The sequence below is a fragment of the Gossypium hirsutum genome, chromosome A01 (genome assembly GCF_007990345.1).
Source record: "Gossypium hirsutum isolate 1008001.06 chromosome A01, Gossypium_hirsutum_v2.1, whole genome shotgun sequence".
Lineage (NCBI taxonomy): Eukaryota > Viridiplantae > Streptophyta > Magnoliopsida > Malvales > Malvaceae > Gossypium > Gossypium hirsutum.
This window is the reverse complement of record NC_053424.1, coordinates 1,480,546-1,503,659: the sequence shown is the minus strand read 5'-3', so window position 1 is coordinate 1,503,659 and position 23,114 is coordinate 1,480,546. Positions and strand designations below refer to the sequence as shown.

Below are 23,114 nucleotides of genomic sequence, written 5' to 3'. Positions count from 1 at the left end.
TCCAACCCCATTTTCAAGATCAAACCTACATGACCCTCGAATCATAGTTGGTTTGAAGAAAACAATCGAAAGATTCATTCATAAATTATATAACTAAATTTTATAAATAAAGTTCTTCCAATTTTACATTTCTTATTTTCAACTCAAAATTTTTGGTATATATGCACAAACAGAATTACGGTTACAATCAATGTTTCTGTGTGACATTAAACTATTTTAATGTATAAATAAATAGACTAATAATCAAAATATATTTCGACTTAAATTAAAATGATATCTAAACAAAACCTACACCTAATAAAAATTAAATCATAATAAAATATAAATTAAAAATTCGTACATAATATTTATACATAACGAAACTCGACTTTAAATATTCTGGATAACTAACTCAAATTCTTATATATATATATATATATATATGCAAATTCATGCCAAGGCACACTATGGTTAGTGCAGTCAAGTATTTTTCTTGGCCTCACTTGAATAAACAAAGAAAAACTGTTAAGAAATCAAATCAGTATGACCTGTACTTTAGACTGTTCGGGTTACTTATAGGTCGAATCAATTTAGATCATATTAATTTAAATTTTAAATTTTTTGGTCTAATTTTGAGTTTTTATTCTTTTGAATTTAGGGTCGGTTTTTTTATTTAGCTCATTTCGATTCAACTTATTTCAAGTTGGAATTATTTTTAATTTAAGTTATTCTAGTTGTTAGTTGGGTTTTTAGGTCACTTTGATTTCGAGGTTATTTAGAATTTAGATCTAGAATTTGTGAAATTTTAGGTTCAACTCATTTTGACTCGGATAACTTTTAGGTTTATGTTAAATAGATTCGAATTATTAACTTTTTTATGATTAAATCAAATCGGATCAAATTCATATTAATTCGATTGAATTTAGGGTTCGAGTTAGCATTGACAAATCTAAATCTAGTGTTGAAGAAAAAAAATGGATTTCTAGATTTCTCGATTTAATGTATTTTGGTACGTTATCCATATTATTATAATTTGTGTGATAGAGTTTGATGTAATGAGTTGAGTGACATCAATCCGGTATTTTAATTATTTAAGTGTTTAAATTCTTAAAAAATTATCCACCCAATATGGCTAAATTTAGATTTTTTTTAAAGAGGGATCGGAATTAAATTATAAAATTTTGAAAGATCAAAATATAATTCTTCGAGGTTGTATTAATTTATGATTTCATCATTTTTATAAAGGACCAGACAAATTTTTTTCATTTTTGGAAAGTCAAAGTACAATTTTACCATTTATAAATTTATAACTATTATTAATAATTAATTAAAAATTATTAAACCTTTTCAATTTTTTTTAAAATAATTAACTTAAATATCATTATTTCTCGTAAAAAATTTATATATAAAATATTTTGACCCTCATCATGGATATCATGCATTTTGATAGTTACAATATGATATAATTTATATAAAATTTAACATTTAATCTCATTTTCTTTTCATTTTACATTAATGTAATGTTTATATCATAAAATATTTAAAGAAATTAATCAAACTTAATTTCAAATATTTCTTATATTTATAATTTATTTAATATTAAAACAATTTAAAAAAATATTAAATAACAAAAAATTGTTCAAAACCAAAAGAGGATAAAAACATGGCCCGCACTCAACGGTGTTATGCAAGAAAACAGCGATTTTTGGGACCGACAGACGTCTTTTTAAGTTCTTAACAATCCCCAGTTGCAAATAGCCGCGTTATCTGGTAATTAGTTCGAAAGTTGTTGAAAATTGAAACTCACGCGCAATAGAAAAGCGTACAAGTGCAGTCTATGAGAATAATCTTTACTTTAATTAACTAAAGCATTAAATCCATGTTTTTTTGCCATCAATTAAAGAAAAAGTATCAAATCAAAGCTAAAGTAATGGAATTAGGATTATTTGCATCTAAGTCTTTAAACTATCGCTTAAATTTTAAATTGGTCTCTAAATTTCAAATTATTTCAAATAGTTAGTTCAACCGTCAATTTAAGCGTTAAATGTTTGTTCACATGTTAATCAATTTGTAAACACATGTACTTACCACACAAGAATTTAAGAACTTATTTTTTTTAGCATGTTAAATCTAAACTTTTTTTTTATCAATTACGAATGTGTTTTATAGTTTATCATGTATTTTATATGTACATCACATCAATTTTGAGTCAGCATTTAATATCCAAACTAACAGCTACATTGATAGAATGATCTAATTGATACAAATGATACTTTGAGACTCAATTATAATGTTTTGACATTTGAGACAAAATTAGAATCTAGACTGTAATTTGAGAGTATCCACTGGAATTAATCCTTTAAAATATTAATTTATATTTCTCATTAGCGTTAGGATACGATTTGGCACCCGAGTTTAACTTTGATATCCAATTTGATACTTGAGGTTTTTTGTTTTAAAATGGTACACGAGTTTGACTTCTATTTTCAATTTGGTACCTATATCAAACGAAATCATATAGCGTAATGAATATTTGACACGCATGCTTTAGTAAAAAAATAGTTCCTTCATTGGGACAAAAAAAAATTTAAGTGAACATTGAAGTCAAACTCAAGTGCTTAATTGGGATAAGAAAAAACTCAATTTTCAAATTAAAAAAGAAGAAGCTCAAGTACCAAATTAAAAAATAAGTCCAAACTCAGATACTAAATTAGAAAAAAAACCACTTAAGTGACGCGTTGAACATTGAAAATTAAACTCGAGTGCTTATTTGGGACAAGAAAAAAGAATCAAGTATCAAATAGAAAAAAACTCAGTACTAATTTAAACATTGAAACCAATATTGAACTCGGACAACAATTTTATGTACTAAATTGAACATTAAAACCAAACTCAAATATGATATAAGATATTAACCCTTCACCTTATATCAATCAAATTTCATTATCCGTTGAAGTAAAAAAATTGAATTCTTCTGTTCCTCATTGAATGCATTTCATTTTTCGTTTTCTGTACATTTTTGTATCAAATTAAAGCTTTCACTACCTCTCACGACGTGTATTTTAAGTATCTGATAGCTTACATTCTAAGTGTATTATTTTCAAAATTTTCATTATCAAATTTCTGGGTTTAATTGGTAATCAGATCTAGTGCCAAAAACCAAATCCGTCTGTTTAAACTTTTTTCTTGATTTAAAATTTTTTTTGGAGATGTCGGTTACTATTCCATGCTGTATTTGCTTGTAAATTAGCTTCTTTGACCAAACTTTTACTTGAATTTCGATTATGGAATTTGGGGTTTTTGCTTAAAACCCATTTTTTTATAGTGAATTTAGGGTTCTTTAGCTAACATTTTGATTACCCCAAAATGAAAAAACTATATAAGAAACTAGTTTTTATGAGAAACCCGTTGTTAAGGCATTCAAACAGAGTGTTCAATGATAGCAAATGGATAATCCCATTTCTTGCCAGCTTACTTGTGTCAATTACATTGATTTTCTCTGCCAGTTTTGGGGTTTTCAAAGCTCCTTATGATAGAGATCATCATCAGTCACCGTTTGACATTATTTCCTTTGCTAAAACAGAGGTTTCTAATGGGTACTTTGTAGAATCTAGTTTAAACAAAGTATTGAACACCAATAGTTCTTCTTTTGAACCACCTAGGCTAGCTTATCTTATTTCAGGGACTAAAGGGGATAGTCATAGAATAATGAGGACTTTACAGGTTATTTATCATCCTAGGAATCAATATGTTTTGCATTTAGACCTCGAGGCTCCGCCGAGGGAATGGCTGGAGTTGGCGAATGCGGTGAAGAACGATCCGACATTCGCTGTTGTTGAAAATGTACGTGTAATGGCACAGTCGAATTTGGTTACTTATAAAGGTCCGACGATGATCGCTTCGACCCTTCAAGCGGTCGCGATTTTGTTGAAGGAGAGCTTGGATTGGGATTGGTTTATCAATTTGAGTGCCTCGGATTATCCGCTTGTGACTCAAGATGGTTTGTATCATTTTCAGTATCAATGCTATGTTTGATCTTATGGTTATCTATAGGTTTAATGTAAATGCGTGTTGCTATGCTTGTAGATGAATATTGGTACTAATTTGGTTTGAGAACTTTGCCTTCATGTATATGTATATGTACAGTTTAGAGCAGTTTGAATATCAATAAGGTTGATTATGCATCCTTGTTTCCGGATTCTATAGGAGAAGTTATAACACGACATCTATACCTTCATGTATATGTATATGTATATGTATATGTATATGTATATGTATATGTATATGTATATGTATTGTTTAGAGCAGTTTGAATATCAATAAGGTTGATTATGCATGCTTGTTTCCGGATTCTATGGGAGAAGTTATAACATGGCATTGATAGTTCGGAGTAAGATTTTAAGTAGTGTGGAAATTTGTAGCTTATGCTCTAATGAATATTATTCCAAGGGTGTTCAATCGATTGTCTAATAAATTTTGGATTTCAATGGAACTTTTTGATCCATCCCTCGATATGTTTCTAATAGCAAAGAAGAAAAAGGGGTTTTATCGTTTCCTTCAATGTTCACTCTTTGTTAATAACACTACCGGTTGTATCTAGTATGCAAATTCTGATTGGAGATAAAATATTCATTTGTCCAATGTGGCTTCTGTAGTTCTGCTGAATCATCGTAATCAAATGATATATATACATATATTAATTCTGTATGCATCATAGGCTATGTCTTCGGATATTAAGTTTCATTGGTATATTCCCTTTTCGATATTATGATATGCATGTCTTGTTGATTTGTGGATTGGTTTTCGAAATTTAGAGGTCTGTTAAAATGGGTTCATTTTTTTGTCCTGTTTGCTTAAGGATAGCCGGTATGTGTTTCGGTTTTGCAGATCTGTTGCATGTTTTCTCCAATTTGTCAAGAAATCTCAATTTCATTGAACATATTCAGATTACTGGTTGGAAATTGTAAGATGAATACCTAGTGTACTCGCTACTCATTAATTTCTTCTATGCCATAGTGTCCCTAGTTTCCATGTTTAATTATGTGGTTTCACAGGAACCAGAGGGCAAGACCGATTATTGTTGATCCCGGCCTTTACTTGTCCAAAAAATCTGATATTGCTTGGACCACACAACGTCGATCACTGCCCACATCTTTCAAGTTGTTTACAGGTTGGTTATTTTTTCTACTTTGTAAGCACACGAGGCGTCTAATCATGGGTAAATCACTTGCTTGCCACTTTTTGTTTTCTTAAGGGTCATAATATAATTATAGGTAAAAGTACAATAGAGACCTTTGTACTAAGAGTCAGATTGTATTTTACCCTCTCTACTAAAAAATGGTCAAAATATTCCCTATACGTTACATCAAAGAGCAAATTGGTCCTTTGTTAAAACTTCATTCATTTGTATTGTTAAAAATGGATATAGTTGATGGAATAACCAGATAGTAACACATGGCATGCCACGTGTACCTCATGTTGACGTATAAGGATCGGTTTTAACAGTGAAAATAGATGAAATTTTTAATAGAATAACCTGTTTGCACTTTGATTTAATGTAAAAGTTAGTTGAGGGGGCAAAATGCAATCCACATGGGTTTATATTCATTGGTGTTATCTCGAAATCCTGAACGTAATGCATTTATGTTGATTGGTTGTTTCCATGTTCGTTTTTCATTTTTCCATTCAGGTTCCGCATGGGTAGCACTTACACGAACCTTTGCCGAGTATTGTATATGGGGATGGGATAACTTCCCACGAACCATCCTTATGTATTACACGAACTTCATTTCCTCCCCGGAAGGCTATTTCCACACTGTTATTTGCAACACCAATGAATTTCGCAGCACTGCAATAAGCCACGATCTCCACTACATAGCTTGGGACACCCCTCCGAAGCAACATCCAATCTCATTGTCGATGAAAGACTTCGACAAAATGGTAAAAAGCAATGCACCCTTTGCTCGGAAGTTCCATAAGAACGATCCAGTCTTGGATAAAATCGATAAAGAGCTTCTGGGTCGCACAGGCCGTTTTGCACCCGGAGCATGGTGTATTGGTAGTTCAGAAGGTGGAGCTGACCCGTGTTCTGTACAAGGCGATGATTCCGTGTTTAGGCCAGGCCCCGGTGCTGAGAGACTGCAACGGCTCGTAAACACACTACTATCGGAAGAATTCCGGAAAAAGCAGTGTTCATGATAGTGGTTTAGAGTTAGATCAGATAAACTCCGAAGTGTAAATGACTATATATACATACATATACATCATACTTCATAGATCACATAATTTCTGTAAGGCTGGTGGGATTTTGTTTGGTAACATACAAAAATGAATGATCAAATGTTATAACGTGGTTATATGTAATTTTATTAACCAAATTACATTAAGAAGAATTTTATATTTGATTTTTTTGTCGTTATAAGAAATTTATTAAATTACAGTTTTGATCCTTCTACTATGCTAATATTTGGAATTTGGTTTTTATTTTGCAATTTGACAATTTAATATTTTACTTTTACAGAGGCATTAATTAATTCAAATAGTTAATATTTGAACTATTTCGATTAAAATGTTATAGTGAATTTTGTTTAAAACATATTTTTAATACTTGGGGCAAATTCAGAATTTTTTTCGAGAGATTGGAATTGAATTATATAAACTTTTAAGTGGTTAAAATCTAACATACTCTCAAACTCTTTTTTTTTTTTTTAAAGTTCACTCTTATAGAGTAGATTGTTCTTGGGTCGATTTGCTTACCCAAGCTCAAAGTTTGCCCAAAATTTGAGAGGGTTTAAGTAAAAATGTTAGGCTTAAAAATTATAATTAAGTAAAACATTATGCCTATTTAAAATATGGGCCAAACTTGAGCTTAAATGTTTAAGGCCCGAGTTGAACCTAATCTGGCTCATTTTTTAATTTTGTAATATTTATATATTATTTAATTTATAATACAAAAAAATTAAATTTATAAATATTAAAAAATATTATGATAACTATATATAAAATTATAATAAGTACAAAATATATAAAATTATTAAATATTAAATTAAAAATAATATAAATATATTTTTTATTTTTTAAAAAGAATAAATAGTACTTGACTTACTGTTTATAAATGTAAATCCATATTTTGAATTGAGCCGAACTTGAATAAATATAAAATATGTTAATATTATTGTTAAGTCCGGCTGACTCTAAAGTCGGATTAGATCGAAATCCATCTATTAGGTTTATTTACCAGCTTGAGCCTTTTTTTTCCACCCGGGATTTCACTAAAACGATTCGTTTTAAGGAAATTAGATTTTGGGGCATTCACTTTCTTTTCACCCGGATGATCTCTTTTCTACACAATTCAGGTACTATATGTTTATGCTTAATTAATCAATTTTTCAAGCATTTCAGTGCAAGTTCGCCGGCGACAAAATCAACGGCGGAGGAAAGTGTGGTGACGGCAACGGTGAACAATGGATCAAGGTAGAGAAGTGTTCACAGTAGATCTCCTCGAGAGACATGCGACGAAAGGCCGCGGCGTGATTACGTGTATGGCAGCTGGAAATGATGTAATTGTGATAGGAACAAGTAAAGGTTGGATTATTAGACATGATTTCGGTGTTGGAGATTCTAATGGTATAGCCTCCTCCTTTTGCTTTATTTTGCTTCTTTTTATCGATCAATGCTCAATAATTTGAATTTAATTATACAAACTTTTAGTTCTCAGCTAAGTACAGTGCCTACTTTTGAAATTCTAAGCTAGTTTTAATTGAAGTTGAACTGATTGAACTTAGCTTGAGGTATCAAATTGAATCATGGCGGATGAGAGGTTAAGAACTGATTTCTTGGCTATGTAGTGCCTATTTTTTGAAACTCTAGGCTAGTTTTAACTGAATTAGCTTAAAGTTAATTGAACTTGAACTGATTGAACTTAGCTTAAGGTATCAAATTGAGTCATGGCGAATGAGAGGTTAAGAACTGATTTGCTGGTTATGCCGTGCCTAAAATTTGAAATTCTAGGCTAGTTCTAATGAACTTAGCTTAAGGTATCAAATTGATTCATGGCGAGTGAGAAGTTAAGAACTGATTTGTTGGTGCATGTATATGATGGATGCATGTTGTAAATTTTCTTCTACCATTTGGAATTTTAGATATTGATCTCTCTGCTGGTCGACCTGGGGAACAATCGATCCATAGAGTTTTTGTTGATCCTGGCGGTAGTCATTGTGTTGCCACTGTGGTGGGCAGTGGAGGTGCTGATACATTCTACACTCATGCAAAGTGGACCAAACCTCGTGTATTAAGCAGACTGAAAGGTCTAGTTGTCAATGCTGTTGCCTGGAATAGGCAACAGATAACTGAAGGTAATTTTGTTTTTTGGCCATTGCTTAGTTTTTTAAAAGCAAACTTTGGGCATATGATGTGGTTATGCTATTGTGTTTTTAACTTCTTTTTTGATGCAGCTTCTACAAGGGAAGTCATTCTTGGTACAGAGAATGGTCAACTGTATGAAATTTCTGTAGATGAGAAGGACAAGAGGGAAAAGTATATAAAGCCTTTATTTGAATTAGCAGAGCTTCCAGAAGCTATCATGGGTTTGCAGGTACACTTTTTGCGTCATTCTTCTAGGAATTACTTTAGATTACCTCTTGGTTTTTCATTTTAAGAACCTTTGTTCTGATATAGATGTTCTACTTGAACATTACCTTATGAAAGCAACAAGAGACTCATCTTTCTTCAGCTAAAAGATTTAGAAAAATAGTAAAAAAGTCTCTTTGGATGGTCAAAGTTCTAATGATCTGTTTATTTGTCTGTGTAACTGTGCATCATAAATCTTCTGTTGGCTTGGGTAGCAGTATTATTTCCTGCTAGACAATTTATGATGAACTCATTGGAATATGTTGCTGCTTAAGATTGGTTCTCATCTCTCGATAATTTTGAAGGGATTATTTGTTCGTGGAACAGTCAGGGAAGTTGACATTTGTACTCTTTTTTTTTCTTCTTAAACTGACGTTGGTGCTTTGTACAGATGGAGACAGCTATCATGAGCAACGGATCTAGATATTATGTGATGGCTGTTACTCCCACAAGACTTTATTCTTTTACTGGAATTGGAACACTAGAAGTAAGCTGAGCTCTAATTCCTATTTCTCCTGTTTAAAGTTTTGAAAGTGATTGTCTACAAAGGAACATGTTAATATCTTCCCTGTGGTTGCCATTATTCTGCTGCTGCTTCTATTTATAGATGGATATCCCTTTTGTCCTCTCTATTTGTTTATTAATCGGTTGAACAAGACTCTATTCATCCCAAGATATACCATTTCTTTTACCTACCTAGTATGCTATCAGAGAGCTAGTTTTTATCTGCAATTATATTTCTCCTAAACAGTTATTTAGATAATTTCTCATTTAAATGCCTAAAAATGTTCATAACTTCTTTTATTTTCCTGAACTTTTTCTTACTTTGAGGTTCTCTTGCGGTTTTGCATAGCCTTCTGTCTAGCTTAGTGCAATATATCATGGAAATATTTTATTTATTTATTTAATCAATTTTTGTGTTGCTAGACTGTTTTTGCCAGCTACTTGAATCGTGCTGTGCATTTCATGGAACTTCCTGGTGAAATACCAAACAGGCAAGTTTCTTTTTCATGATGATATTTTTTTATTATTTCATCTCCTCAGAAGATAGAACAGAATCTTGTGTTTACAGTACTTTATTGAAAAGCATGTTAAGCTTATTCTTTGTGGTTAACACAATAATTTCTTTTTTTATTGGTTTAGAATTACTACCTGCCCTTTTTAAAATGTGTGTGTGTGTGTTAAAGTTATGGTGCTTTCTGAATATGAAGTTTTACTGCTGCCATTTTATCCTTTTAGTGATCTGCATTTCTTTATCAAGCAAAGAAGAGCCATTCATTTTGCATGGCTGTCTGGAGCCGGCATCTATCATGGCAGCCTAAATTTTGGAGCACAACATAGGTAAAGATTTAAATACTCAACTTTCTCTTCTTTTTTCAACCATCTATTTACACTTGTATTTATTAATTTTCTATTCCTGCCTTCTCCAAAATTAAGTTCATATTTGGTACTTCGGTTGCTGCTAGCTTTTGAGTATATTGTAGGATGCATTTCATTTTATTTCACCTAATCATATAATGCATTTGAACTTGTTATATCCAATGATTTTTTTAATGTACGTGTTCATTGTGGATGTTTTGATTTAGTTCTCCAAATGGTGATCAGAACTTTGTGGAGAACAAGGCTCTTCTGGACTATGCAAAGTTGTCTAATGGCACGGAAGTAGTCAAACCCAGTTCCATGGCAGTGTCTGAATTTCACTTTTTGCTTCTTATTGGGAATAAGGTTAAGGTGTGTTGTTATAAGCACTTGTTTCGTATTTTTTCTGCTGATGTTGTCTGGCATTGTTCTGGATTCAGTTACATCTATCCCTGTAGTAGATTTTCTAATGAGTATGAGACATTCTAAAGGCCCCCTTTAAGTTATGTTTTGAAGGATCTTGGGATCAGATTTGTAATTTGTTAGTATTTATTTAGGATTGTTTAATTTGCTTCTTTCCCTGTTCCTTTAGCTTTTACAATCGTGTGACCTTTGTTCCTAAATGCTGCATAGGTTGTAAACAGAATAAGTGAGCAAATTATAGAGGAACTTCAGTTTGATCAGGTGTCAGACTCTAGTTCAAGAGGAATTATTGGACTATGTAGCGATGCAACTGCAGGGTTGTTCTATGCATACGATCAGAACTCTATCTTTCAGGTTTGTATCTCCCAATTAACTTCATCTTCTGTTTTGGAACAAACTATACCAGGCTAATTTTCTGTCTTCTGGATTGAAAACATCTTCTAGGTTTCTGTCAATGATGAAGGACGAGATATGTGGAAGGTCTATCTAGATATGAAAGAGTATGCTGCAGCTTTAGCTAATTCTCGTGATCCACTCCAGAGAGACCAAGTATATTTAGTTCAGGTCCTGTCTAGCTTACATCTTGTCTGTCAAGTAATGGCTCTTTTGGTTAGGCATGTAGTTTTGTAACGCAAAGCTTAAATGACCTGCTATTCCTAGGTTGAAGATTTCTGTGTAGTGTTATCATTGTAATTGTCTATGATGGGGGTACTTTTTATGCAGGCTGAAGCTGCATTCAGCTCCAGGGACTTCCTCAGGGCAGCATCTTTTTATGCAAAAGTGAATTCCCTCTTTCTTCATATTGTTTTATTTATGTATCTTATTTATCACCTTAGATGATTAGTTCTCCGTTAATCTTGTACATCCTCATATAGCAAATGTGTTCATATTGCTCTGTTTTTCATGTGAAGGAAATTTTTATAACTTATATGTGTGCTTTGCAGATTAACTATATATTATCATTTGAGGAGATCACTTTGAAGTTTATCAGTGTCAACGAACAGGCAAGTGATGGATCTTTAATTTGATTTTTATCTATTTTAATTTTGCCCCTTATTCAAGTAGTGTGCTATTCTTTGAATAGCCTGAGGCTTATGCCTTTTTAGAACCCAGTCTTAGATTTTATGCCAGTAATACTTATTCTCTTTTTTCTCTTAGCCTTTTTTTGGCAAGTTGCTTTAAGTTTTTTATGAGATCTTTAGCACTGTGCTAGAAAAATTCATGACTAATTCGAGAACAGAATTCTAACAATTGAAAATATCAGATCTTACCCTATGAATGAATCTCATTTCAAAGATTGAAATTATTTGGTAGCCATGATAAATTGGATCACCCCATTTCCTCATTCTGTTCCTTCTTTTTCAGAAGAAACCAATTTAGAATCTACCTTTATTTCTTTAGTTCTTGAACTGATTATGTTTTCTGTATCTGTGAGGGCACTGTAGAAATTTAATCAAGTTAATTTTACATTTGATTATACAATATTATGTTTGCTGCAACCTGAGGCAGGAATTTTTATCAGCGCAGAAGTATAAATTTGCTGAGCTGAGTGATTTTATTCTTTAATATGATAACACTTTTGATTGCTTAATTGACAATTATCTTGAATCTGCATGCCCATGCACGAAACAGAACCCAACTAAAGAATCCATAGGTTCAAGTTTTTCAGTATGAATATGATATGCAAGGCAACATTCTCCATTATACTTGCCATGTGTTTGTGTTTGACATTCATTGACAAACTAATATGTGCTCTGCTTGCAGGATGCTTTGAGAACTTTCTTGTTACGGAAGCTTGACAATCTTTCAAAGGATGACAAATGCCAAATAACAATGATTTCCACATGGGCCACAGAACTGTACCTGGACAAGGTTTCAATTTTTTCCATGCATTACTAGTAGATACATAACTAATTATCATCATAGTTTCTTTCTTTGCCTCCTTTGATATGCTTGTGGTTTTATAAAACTGAAATGTGTGGTTGGCAACAGGTTAGAAGTCTAGATGCCAGGTTGTAACATGACACTTCTTCTTTTTTTTTTTTTTTTTTGGTTGTTCAACATAACATGATACTTCTTACTGCGTCAGATGTGACTTTGAATTATTTTCTTAAACATTCCTAGAATGATAATAGATAAAGGCTACATGAGATAAGTGCCCAACATAAATGTTTTATCTTTGTCATTTTCAGTCCATTTTCTGCATTTTATCAATTTGTTCCATCTTTAGGTCATTTACCATCCTCATATTCTTCTATTTATATCTAAAGCTAACAAAAAACAGTATTAGCCAATTATCTTTTGGTCTTGAACGTGGTTAGCAATGGGCATAAAAACTTGAAGCAAGTTTGAAAATGCGTCTACTTTTGGGAAATGAATATTGTTCATTACTTTCCTTGTGGAGTGCATTGTTATAGATGACTAAATTCTCACTAGAAGCAAGAAAATCATGAATCACTAGTCATCTCTAATGCTTGGTTTTGCATTTCAACATTTTAGATAAATCGGCTTCTTTTAGAAGATGACACAGCTTTGGTGAATCGTAATTCTGAATATCAATCAATCATTAAAGAATTCCGTGCTTTCCTTAGTGACTGCAAAGATGTTTTGGATGAGGTGACTACAATGAGACTTCTAGAGAGGTAAGAATCTGTAACTAATCTTTCATGGTTTCATAATATTATGTTTTACATTTGTTCCATCTTAATGGATATAGATTTAATTGTCTAAAGTGTTACCATAGGAAGATAAAATATCTGTCACATTAGCTTAAGGTCAAAACTTTGATGTAGAGTTTTATCTTTTGGGCTTCCATTCAACAATTAAGGTCTATCTTGTGTGAAAATATGACACTAAAAATAATTCTTTTAGTCTGAACATGAAACAGTATTGAATCTTTCAAAGCACAACTGAAGTAAGTTTAATTCCCATATTTGGCCAGCAATAACATTGGATTACTTCTCGGGTGCTCTCCACTTAAAAGGCATTTTCATATCATAAAGTCCATAAAGCAGGAGAACTTAAAAAATTTTTGTTCTACTTAAGTGGAATTGCAATCCTTAGAATTAAGGTGTTTGCAAGGATTTATTGTGCCAAATGAACAAAAGAAAAGGAACAAATTCTCAGGACTTGAGGTTTTTCTTGGACTCTGGTTGTTAGAACTGAAATGTTCAATGATTTTGTTTGGGCTAAAGGCCCTGTCTTTTGCTTCAATATTGTCTCAGTAATGTCTGTTTTACTTGCTGCAGTCTCTTAGTTCTTTTATCAGCTAACCCTTTTAGTATTGAAGCATTACCAACAATAATAATTTCCTTTTGCAGCTATGGAAGAGTTGAAGAACTAGTATATTTCGCTAGTCTGAAGGAACAACATGAAATTGTTATTCATTACTATATTCAGGTTTTAGGTCATTCTTTTCTTATTGTCATCGGAACTTTCTGCTGGTTTTCCTCATTCATTTGATCTACAATTTCTCTTTCCTTATGCTGCCATTTATTTATTTAATTTTTTAAGGGCATGGGGGAGGGGAAGCTTAATGCTTTTGGGTTTGCTTGTCCAAGCCTTAAGTTTATTATAGGGTGTATTATTCTGATATGGAAAATTTTTATTTACTCTTCATCATTCTGATGGATAATTGACTCACTTCCTTCATTCTTTTTTCTTTTCTATTTGTGGCTTATTAAGTAATAGAAGAAAGGATTTAACATATTAGTCATTCATTGATTAAGATTAAAAGGAATTAACCTTTTTTGACTTTTTATAATTAATATTTAGTTAAATTTTGTTTACCTTGTTCTATTCTTTATTTGAACCTTATAGCTGTTCTTTGTTTTTTTTTTTTTTTCCTTTTCCTTTAGCAAGGAGAAGCAAAGAAAGCATTGGAAGTGCTTCGGAAACCTGCTGTTCCAATAGATCTTCAGGTAAAAATCAAGTTCCCAATGTCCTTTCCATCACATTCTGCTGGTTGGTTAGCAGGTCCTTGTATTATTTTCTTCATTTTTTATGTGACTGAGTTCCTCATTCAGTTTTATCCTGTACAGTTAGTTTTTCTTTTCTCTTTGTAATAACATACGACCTCTCATTTCTCTTTCATTCTTATTGAAAACATGGTATTGGACACTGCAGTACAAGTTTGCCCCAGATCTTATTACTCTTGATGCTTATGAGACTGTGGAGTTTTGGATGGCCTCAAAGAACCTGAATCCAAGGAAACTTATTCCTGCAATGATGCGTTATTCAAGTGAACCTCATGCAAAGTAATGCTCTCCCTATATTTGCTTATTTAGTCATTCATGTCTTTTATTGATCTTGAATGATTTCTCATAGCAACTTTGTGCAACATGCAGGAACGAAACTCATGAAGTAATTAAATACTTGGAATTCTGTGTTCATAATTTGCATAGTGAGGATCCAGGAATCCACAACTTGTTGCTCTCTTTGTATGCTAAGCAGGTGAAGTTGGTTGGTTTAGAATTTAAATGCTTTACTCCTTTAAATTTACAATGGAGTGTACATAAGATGGCATATTAGTAAATAAAAAATCTTCTTGGACCCTCATCTAACTACTTGAGCTTTAGTTTTTAAGTGGTTGTGGAAAGATCAAACATACAATGATTTCAAAGTATGTCTAATCTGCTCCATTTTGTACATCTAAATGCTTTTTTACAATCATGGATATTCTAGGTTGAGAATATGCGTTTGCCTTGTCGACTTTATTATAGTGTGGTTTTCTTTTATATTTTATGTAGGAAGATGATAGTTCCCTTTTACGTTTCCTACAATGCAAATATGGAAAAGGGCAAGAGAATGGGCCGGATTTCTTTTATGATCCTAAGTATGCACTGCGCCTCTGCCTCAAAGAAAAAAGAATGCGTGCCTGTGTTCATATATATAGCATGATGTCAATGCATGAGGAAGCTGTTGCTCTTGCTCTGCAGGTAATATTTCTGTCAATGCATCTGAGAGCCTCTTGATAACTATTTTTTCTCATACCATTTATATTGGAACTTGTGTTATTAATTCGAGAGTTTGATTTAGAAATATATAGCACATACTAATAAATTCATTTGGGAATTAGGGACATTGGCTCCTATTAATACTTAAATACATGTTAGGCATCTCACTCTCTCTCCACCTTATACTTACTCATGTCTTTAGACTTTTGGGGGTATGGATTTATTTTTATTACTATAAAAATGGAGAATTATAAAGCATTCTATGGGAACTTTTTGGTGGGAAAAGTTCTTTTTGGTGTTATTTAGGTAAATAAGGTAATTGTCTACCTGTGTTTAGGAAAATTTTTAGTTGAATGTAAAAGTCTTTAAATCCGTGATACCTAGAAGCTGCTTCACGATGTTAGAAATGGCTTTTCTGATGCAAAGATCACCTGCAAACCTGAGCTCAGATTTCTCTATTGTAGGATTCTAAGTAACCTGTTTGTTGAGCATGATTTGCTGTCAATTTTAAAGGAGTGGAGCGTGTAATATAAAGGATAATAATAAGTGGACTATTCAATATGGCCATCTTTGCATACATTTTGGGATTTTCTCGAGGCATGTTGCATGGGACGGACATCGGATACCCACGTTTAACTATCATCGTATAATTTGCCTTAAAATAAATATTTTCAACTTAAACATGTCATTTGACTGTACAATGTATAATGGAAGCATCTTTGATCAAACATAGTTTATCCGGATTTTACAGCACATTAGTATTTATTCTATTTTTGGTTCTCTAGATTGATCCCGAGCTAGCAATGGCTGAAGCTGACAAGGTTGAAGACGATGAAGACTTGAGGAAGAAGCTTTGGTTAATGGTTGCCAAGCATGTCATTGAGCAGGAAAAGGGTACTAAAAGAGAGAATATAAGAAAGGCAATAGCCTTTCTCAAGGAAACAGATGGCCTATTAAAGATTGAGGACATATTGCCATTCTTCCCTGACTTTGCCTTAATTGATGACTTCAAGGTAGGATTTCGGCTTGTGATTTTTCTTTATTTCTTTGTAGAGACGATACTATCATTTAGAAATACCTCTTTCTCTCACCTCACAGCAGGTTAGGTAGGAACAACATAAACACCCAGGGTTTAATACCATGTTAAGCATCCAACCTAAGACCGATTGGTTAATGTGAAGGGGCTCAATTTGAAATAACACCACAGGAAACCCAAGATTTAGCAGATTTGGGTTAATGCCATTTAACAAATTTTATTTAATGCACGTATGTAGGAGGCAATTTGCTCCTCACTGGACGATTACAACAAGCAAATCGAGCAACTGAAGCAGGAGATGAATGATGCAACACATGGTGCAGACAACATTAGAAATGATATTAGTGCATTAGCTCAAAGATATGTTGTGATTGATCGCGATGAGGATTGTGGGGTAATTGATCATCGTAATGTTTATTTATTTATTCCAATATCTTAAACGGATTATGCAGCTAAACCTTTCATGCTTGATTCAGTCTGCTATGGCACTCTGCATACTTTTATGAAAACTCTAAAAGAGTGTGCACATATAGAGGGCTGCTTGCTTTTACCTTATCATCTAGTTCTAGCACGGATTTTTGGGTGCCAGTGAATATTAATTTTATTGACAATATCTTAGCTAATGTTTTAATTTATTTTAATGTTGGCAATGTTATAAATTATCAGAAAACTCCTATTCCTCAACCTATGAATTGAATAGCCCATGATTAGTCAACTTCATCTGAATTATCAGGTCTGTAGGCGTAAAATTTTGGCCATTGGCGGGGATTACAGAATGGCTAGCGGGTATACAGCTGTAGGATCAATGGCTCCTTTCTATGTCTTTCCATGTGGACATGCTTTCCACTCCCACTGCCTGATTGCTCACGTGACCCGTTGCACCAATGAATCTCAAGTAAGTTGTTTGCCTATCATTCTTTCAGTTCTCATATGCTAATGTTCTGCATCTTGGCTGAAAGGTCACAATTTCTGGATAGTTTCTTTCTTCTTGGCCTTGGCAAACTTTTTACGACATTTATGGTGGCAGCCCTTTAAGAGTAAAACATCTGTGGCAGGCGGAATATATTCTGGATTTGCAGAAGCAACTAACTTTACTTGGTAGCGAAGTTCGAAGGGAATCAAATGGCGGTTTGACAAACGAAGCCATTACTAGCGTCAGCCCTGCCGATAAGGTACATGACTTCCGTCCTGTTTAAAGTTCCAAATTGTCATATTAGTAGACAAAACTCAGTAGTCTAATTTGAGATCTCTGTTTGGTTCGTGGGCAGCTCCGATCACAATTAGATGATGCAGTGGCCAGTGAATGCCCATTTTGTGGCGAGTTAATGATTCGTGAAATCTCTTTGCCTTTCATCATGCCGGAGGAAGCCCAGCAGGTTGCTTCATGGGAGATAAAACCGCAAAACCTCGGAAACCAAAGAAGCTTTTCTTTGCCTGTATGATTGGATTATGTATGTCCAACGATACATTCCTGTCCATCTGCAACGAGCCCACGCTACGGCTATTCGTAGAGTTTTGTGAGTCTTCTCTCTCTATTTTCTTTTACCTTCCTGCATCGGTTGAGTTTCGATGAATGGTTGCTTATTCATGCAATTTATCCATATTTCTGGGTTTCATCGTTTGCATTTCTTCCCATGGCCCTTTTTTTTCTGCGAATGTAATCAGCCAATGTTGGTTACTTTGATATGGACCATGAAATTTGAGTGTTTCGTGCTATTTTCTTATGTTATAATATTATATATTTATATATTTATAAATAAATTGACACATAATATTCAGATTTCATTTGATAAATTAAACATGAAATTATATAAATTCATAATTAATGTTAAACTTAATTTATTAATAAAATCATAAAAAAAATTTAAACCTAATAATATTAATAATTATTTTTTTCTCAAATCACTTTTAAAATCTGAATTAAACATAATATGAATAGAATATTTCAATATTAACACGTTGTCATGAGAAAGTAAAGCAAATTAATATCTACATTTATAAATGTAATTAAATTATATGATAATTGGTTTGTACATCCTCGGTGGTAAATATTAAAACTTTATAATATTTTTTTATATTATTAGTTTTTACTTAAAATCATTAATGAGTTGAAAAAGATAATGTAATTATAAAAATATCAATATTAATTTATCATAAATGTAATAATATTATTAATAATTTGTAAAGGTTATGTATATATTGCATATAATAAAATTCGATGCCCAATGATCTACATAGATATTACACATAAAAAGTGGATAAGTGTATTTTCAGTAAGAAATTTTAAAATGAAATTAAAATAAATTGTTTTAATTCTTAAAAATTTATATTTATCTTACTTTATTAAAATAAAACTATCAATATCTATTTTTTTTTCATGTAATGTAAGTATTAGGATTTTAAAATTTTTCTAAGAGGAGAGTTGGAATGGAAAACAAAATTTAAGGTTATTAAGATTAACTATTTTGGGTGTTAGACATTTATTTTTCTTGATTGAAAAATACTTATCTTTAAATTTTTTATTATATTTTTTTTAATTAAAAGAATAAATATCTAATTTTTAAATTAATTAATCTTAATAATCTTAATCTTTTTCTTCCTGTTCCAATTTTTTTCTAAAAAAAACTGAATTTGCAATGATCAAATATATCATTTTAATTATCATAGTTCTCATTTTTTTTAAAATTCACTTTATTTTAAAGAAATAATTAACCCCCCCCCCAAAAAAAATCCATTTGAATAATATATTTGATCTATTTCATGTGGGATAATAATTAAATTTACTAGTTAAAAAATTAAATTTACTTTTTATTTAAAACTTAAAAGATTATATTCGATTTAAATTGTAATTTCCGAATTTTTTTAAAAAAAAAGTAGAAATTGATGAACCATGCAAATCGATTAACTTAAGCTGCCCTCTCTGATTGCGGTAGATTTAACCTACACTGACTGAATCTTGAAAACAAACACACTATAAACTTATTTAAATGACAATTAGATAATCATATTTACAGAAATTGATCTTAAAAAAATTAATTACAGTGCTTTTTTCCCCAATTCGATTTCATAATTTCCACTGATTCTCAAAACCCTAGAACTCGAAATTTCTCCTTTTTTTATTTACATCTCTCCCAGACACCCGTCAGTCCAAATTTCCGTTTTTTTAGGGTTGCGAAATCGAAAAAAAAAAGCCGAAGAACAAGTCAAAATCCTCATCCTTGACCCCAACAATTAAGATACATGACTCGACGGATCGACTCATCGGCTTGGCCGTCACGGTTCCCGACCACGCCGGTTAGATCAGAACCGGAAATCGGCCGGAGATTCGAAGATTCTCCGTCGAAGGGCCTCCTTTGGCCCCTTTGGAGAAACTTGATGCCTGATTTCCAGTTTTGACCTTGGTTTTCACCGTGACCTTGTACCATCGCCATGCTCGTCGCCATCCAAACCCGGTTCAGGTAACTCATTGGATCGGTGTTTTTTTTCCCTTTAATAAGCTTTTTATATGCTGTTTCTAAAAAAGAAGAAATGGATGAAGGAAGGCAGCTATGAAACGGGGTCTTTATTTATAGAAGACTAAAGGAAAAGTGGTTTTATAAAACCGGATAGCGGTTTTTATTTTTTATTTTTTAAAAAGTGGTTTTTATCATTGCTAATGTCCAAACGAGATTTTATCACGATAAAAATAAAATAAACTCCTTCACGCGGTTCACAACCTGATTATCTCTCGCCTTATCTTAATTAAACGGGGTCTTTATTTATAGAAGACTAAAGGAAAAGTGGTTTTATAAAACCGGATAGCGGTTTTTATTTTTTATTTTTTAAAAAGTGGTTTTTATCATTGCTAATGTCCAAACGAGATTTTATCACGATAAAAATAAAATAAACTCCTTCACGCGGTTCACAACCTGATTATCTCTCGCCTTATCTTAATTAAACGGGGTAATAACACCAAACACCCTCAAGCTATGGATTTTAAATTAGTTCCTAAACTTCAAAAAACGTTCTAATTATATACCAAATTATCGAGTTTATATCAATTAGGTTCTTTTGTTATTAAAACCGTTAATTGAACTATTAAATAACACATTTAATCTTATATGATATAATTTCAAATGTCAAGTTTAAAGTAAAACGTCGGTGCATAAGTTTTAACAGTAAAAGCTAAAATTAAAGTAAAACTAAAATAAATAAAAAAAGGTGTGTGAACGATAAAACTTCTGCAATAGCTTTGAGAACTTCAAAACCAAGATTTTCAGTACATCTATTTTGACTACATTCATTTTTTTAAATTTTCATTTTAAATTATGGCACATAAGATCTGACGTGTCACTTAAAGATTAAATTAATTATTTTACTAGTGGAATGATCTAATTGATATAACTTTGATAGTTTGAGGATCAAATTAGAAAGAAAGTCATAGTTTGAGAATGTCTTGGGAAATTAATTCTAATTAAATAGGCAAAAGTACTTCTCAAGTCCTTTTATTATAAGGGCATGATCAAATTAGTCCCTGTAGTAATAAATCATCAATTTAATCACTATGCTATTAAAAAAAATAAAATAGGACTAAATTGTAATAGAGTTAAAATTGAAGGTTAAAATGGCATAAAAATTATTATTTTTCATTTACAGTTTAACCCTACATAAAAGATTTCATAATATTAACTATGTTAATAATAAATCACATTTTTTAAACAATGAGTGTGAGCTCTGTTCAAATTTGGACTTATTTGATTATTTTAATAAGTATAAAGGTTAAATTGATCCATTTAATAATAGAGTAATTAATTTGATTCAATCCTTATAATAGAGGGACTTACCAAGTATATTCATCTATTTAAACATGAATGGCTTAATTTCTTTGGTTAAAATACGGTTTAAGTCCCTGCATTTTTCGTACCTTTGGAAGTTAATCATTTACTTTTATTTCAATGAATTTAGTTTCTCAACTATTCAGATTTAAAATTGCAAGCCCAAATGTTAATCTCATTAAATTTTTTTGTTAAATTTATGTTCATTACAATGTCATTTTTTTAGTTATTAGAGAAGTATTTTTGTTCCAAAGTGTTAAGCTAATAAATTTTAAAAAGAATTTTAATGATGTTAACAATTAAACTTGAATTTAGAATTTAAAAATAGAAATTTTTATTTTTTAGAAATAAAAATATAGAGATTAAATTTCATATATACAACGAATATAAAGACTTATAACATATTTTAACTTTTAAAATATTAATAGTATATATGTACTGAAAGTATCTTAATTTTTTTATTTTTTAAAATATTTTTATAAATTAATTAAGGTACAATCTCAAATTTACTTTTTAATGTTTAATTCTTTTATTACTTTGGTTTTTTTTTTTTAAGATCATTTTGGACCTCAACATTCAAAAGTTAGTCAATTTATTTTTCTTTACTTTTGAAAATTTAACAATAAGAATGTGATAGTTCATGTGGTAATCAGTGTATACTTCATAAAAATTAATAAAAATTTCAAAAAAAAAAAATTTATCAACATCAACAATATAAACACATATAAATTGTCACATTAACAAAATTAAAATTTTAACAATTTAATCAACTTTTTCATCTAAAAAATGTAATTTAATGTCAATTGAGTATTAGATTGATTGGCATGAGTATTGGTGTTAATGCAAGAAGATCCACATTCAAGTGCGTTAAAGTGCATTATCCTCCTATTTATGAGTTAAGGAGAGACTATGCGTAATTCTAGGCATCGTGTTAAAAATGTCAGATATGACCAGAATCTATAATGAGATTATTAAAAATATATAATTTAACAAAAATTTAAATATTAAAAGTTTTTTAACACGATACCTAAAATTATCTATAACCCCTTCTCGACCCATAAATAGGAGAATAATGCGCTTTAGCACACTCAAATTTACGTCTTCGTATATTGATAACAATGCACATGTCAATCAAGCTAATATTCAATCGATAAATTTAAATATTAAAATTTTTAAAAAAATAATCATTAATTAATGAAAGTTTCCACCTTCTTGGAAAGTAGGTTTTAATTATTGTAGTTTATTTATTTTATCACGAGATATCGGGAGACAATGATAAGGTCCCAAAAAAAAATAAAAAAATAAATAAAAAATAAAAAGAAAGAAACAGATGGCGTGCTTATCTGAATCCCAAACATTGATAGCCGATAATACTCAGCCAATAAGCCAATCTTGTAATTTTCCACTTTCCTATTTAATGCGGGTCCCACTTAACATTAATTTTTATTTTTTTCCCTATTTTGTCTTGGGGGGTATTGTTGTCCTTTTATTACAAGACTGTGGACTAAAATCAACACGTGTTGCTCTCTCCTCGTGACATGGTAAGGGTGTCACGTGATCTTCCTGTCCCCCACTCTCCCCCCACTCAATTATTGTACCCCTCTCTATCTTTTTTTTTTTTTTTTGGTTTTCTTTAAATATAATTAAATGAAAGATTTTTAAATAAATATTTTATTAAAAGCTGTAAGTGTTTAGGTGTGCAATTATATATAATTAAGTTAAAAGGACATGCGATTAGTTTTTTATTTTCCCAGATACCCAATCTATTATCTTATTAATCTTAATCAGATTTTAATCAATTCATTTTTCCTATCACTTTCTTTTGCCAAAATATTTCATTGAAATTTTTGGTCATGGTGGGTCCCTAAAAAAGGGTATTTTAGTAGGATAATGATATTCTTTTTATATAATTGAGAGAAT

The 23,114-nt window shown here is 31.4% G+C and overlaps 2 protein-coding genes across 2 annotated transcripts; both read left to right on the top strand.

Annotated features, from left to right (window-relative positions):
- Window positions 1-2,878: 2,878 nt before the first annotated feature.
- Window positions 2,879-6,381, top strand: LOC107928937 (beta-glucuronosyltransferase GlcAT14A). Its single transcript, XM_016860245.2, has 4 exons — window positions 2,879-3,979; window positions 4,867-4,942; window positions 5,034-5,149; window positions 5,669-6,381. The coding sequence occupies exons 1-4, from the start codon at window positions 3,346-3,348 to the stop codon at window positions 6,175-6,177; spliced, it is 1,335 nt and encodes a 444-aa protein (XP_016715734.2). The 5' UTR covers window positions 2,879-3,345; the 3' UTR covers window positions 6,178-6,381.
- Window positions 6,382-7,242: 861 nt separating this feature from the next.
- LOC107928911 (vacuolar sorting protein 18) lies at window positions 7,243-18,096 on the top strand. The gene is made up of 23 exons (XM_016860202.2): window positions 7,243-7,605; window positions 8,121-8,333; window positions 8,433-8,572; window positions 8,999-9,094; window positions 9,535-9,602; window positions 9,847-9,948; window positions 10,194-10,338; window positions 10,600-10,743; window positions 10,834-10,953; window positions 11,113-11,169; window positions 11,334-11,393; window positions 12,154-12,261; window positions 12,889-13,031; window positions 13,710-13,788; window positions 14,247-14,309; window positions 14,515-14,645; window positions 14,736-14,841; window positions 15,138-15,326; window positions 16,130-16,357; window positions 16,619-16,774; window positions 17,114-17,275; window positions 17,436-17,552; window positions 17,649-18,096. The coding sequence occupies exons 1-23, from the start codon at window positions 7,443-7,445 to the stop codon at window positions 17,820-17,822; spliced, it is 2,964 nt and encodes a 987-aa protein (XP_016715691.2). The 5' UTR covers window positions 7,243-7,442; the 3' UTR covers window positions 17,823-18,096.
- Window positions 18,097-23,114: the final 5,018 nt, after the last annotated feature.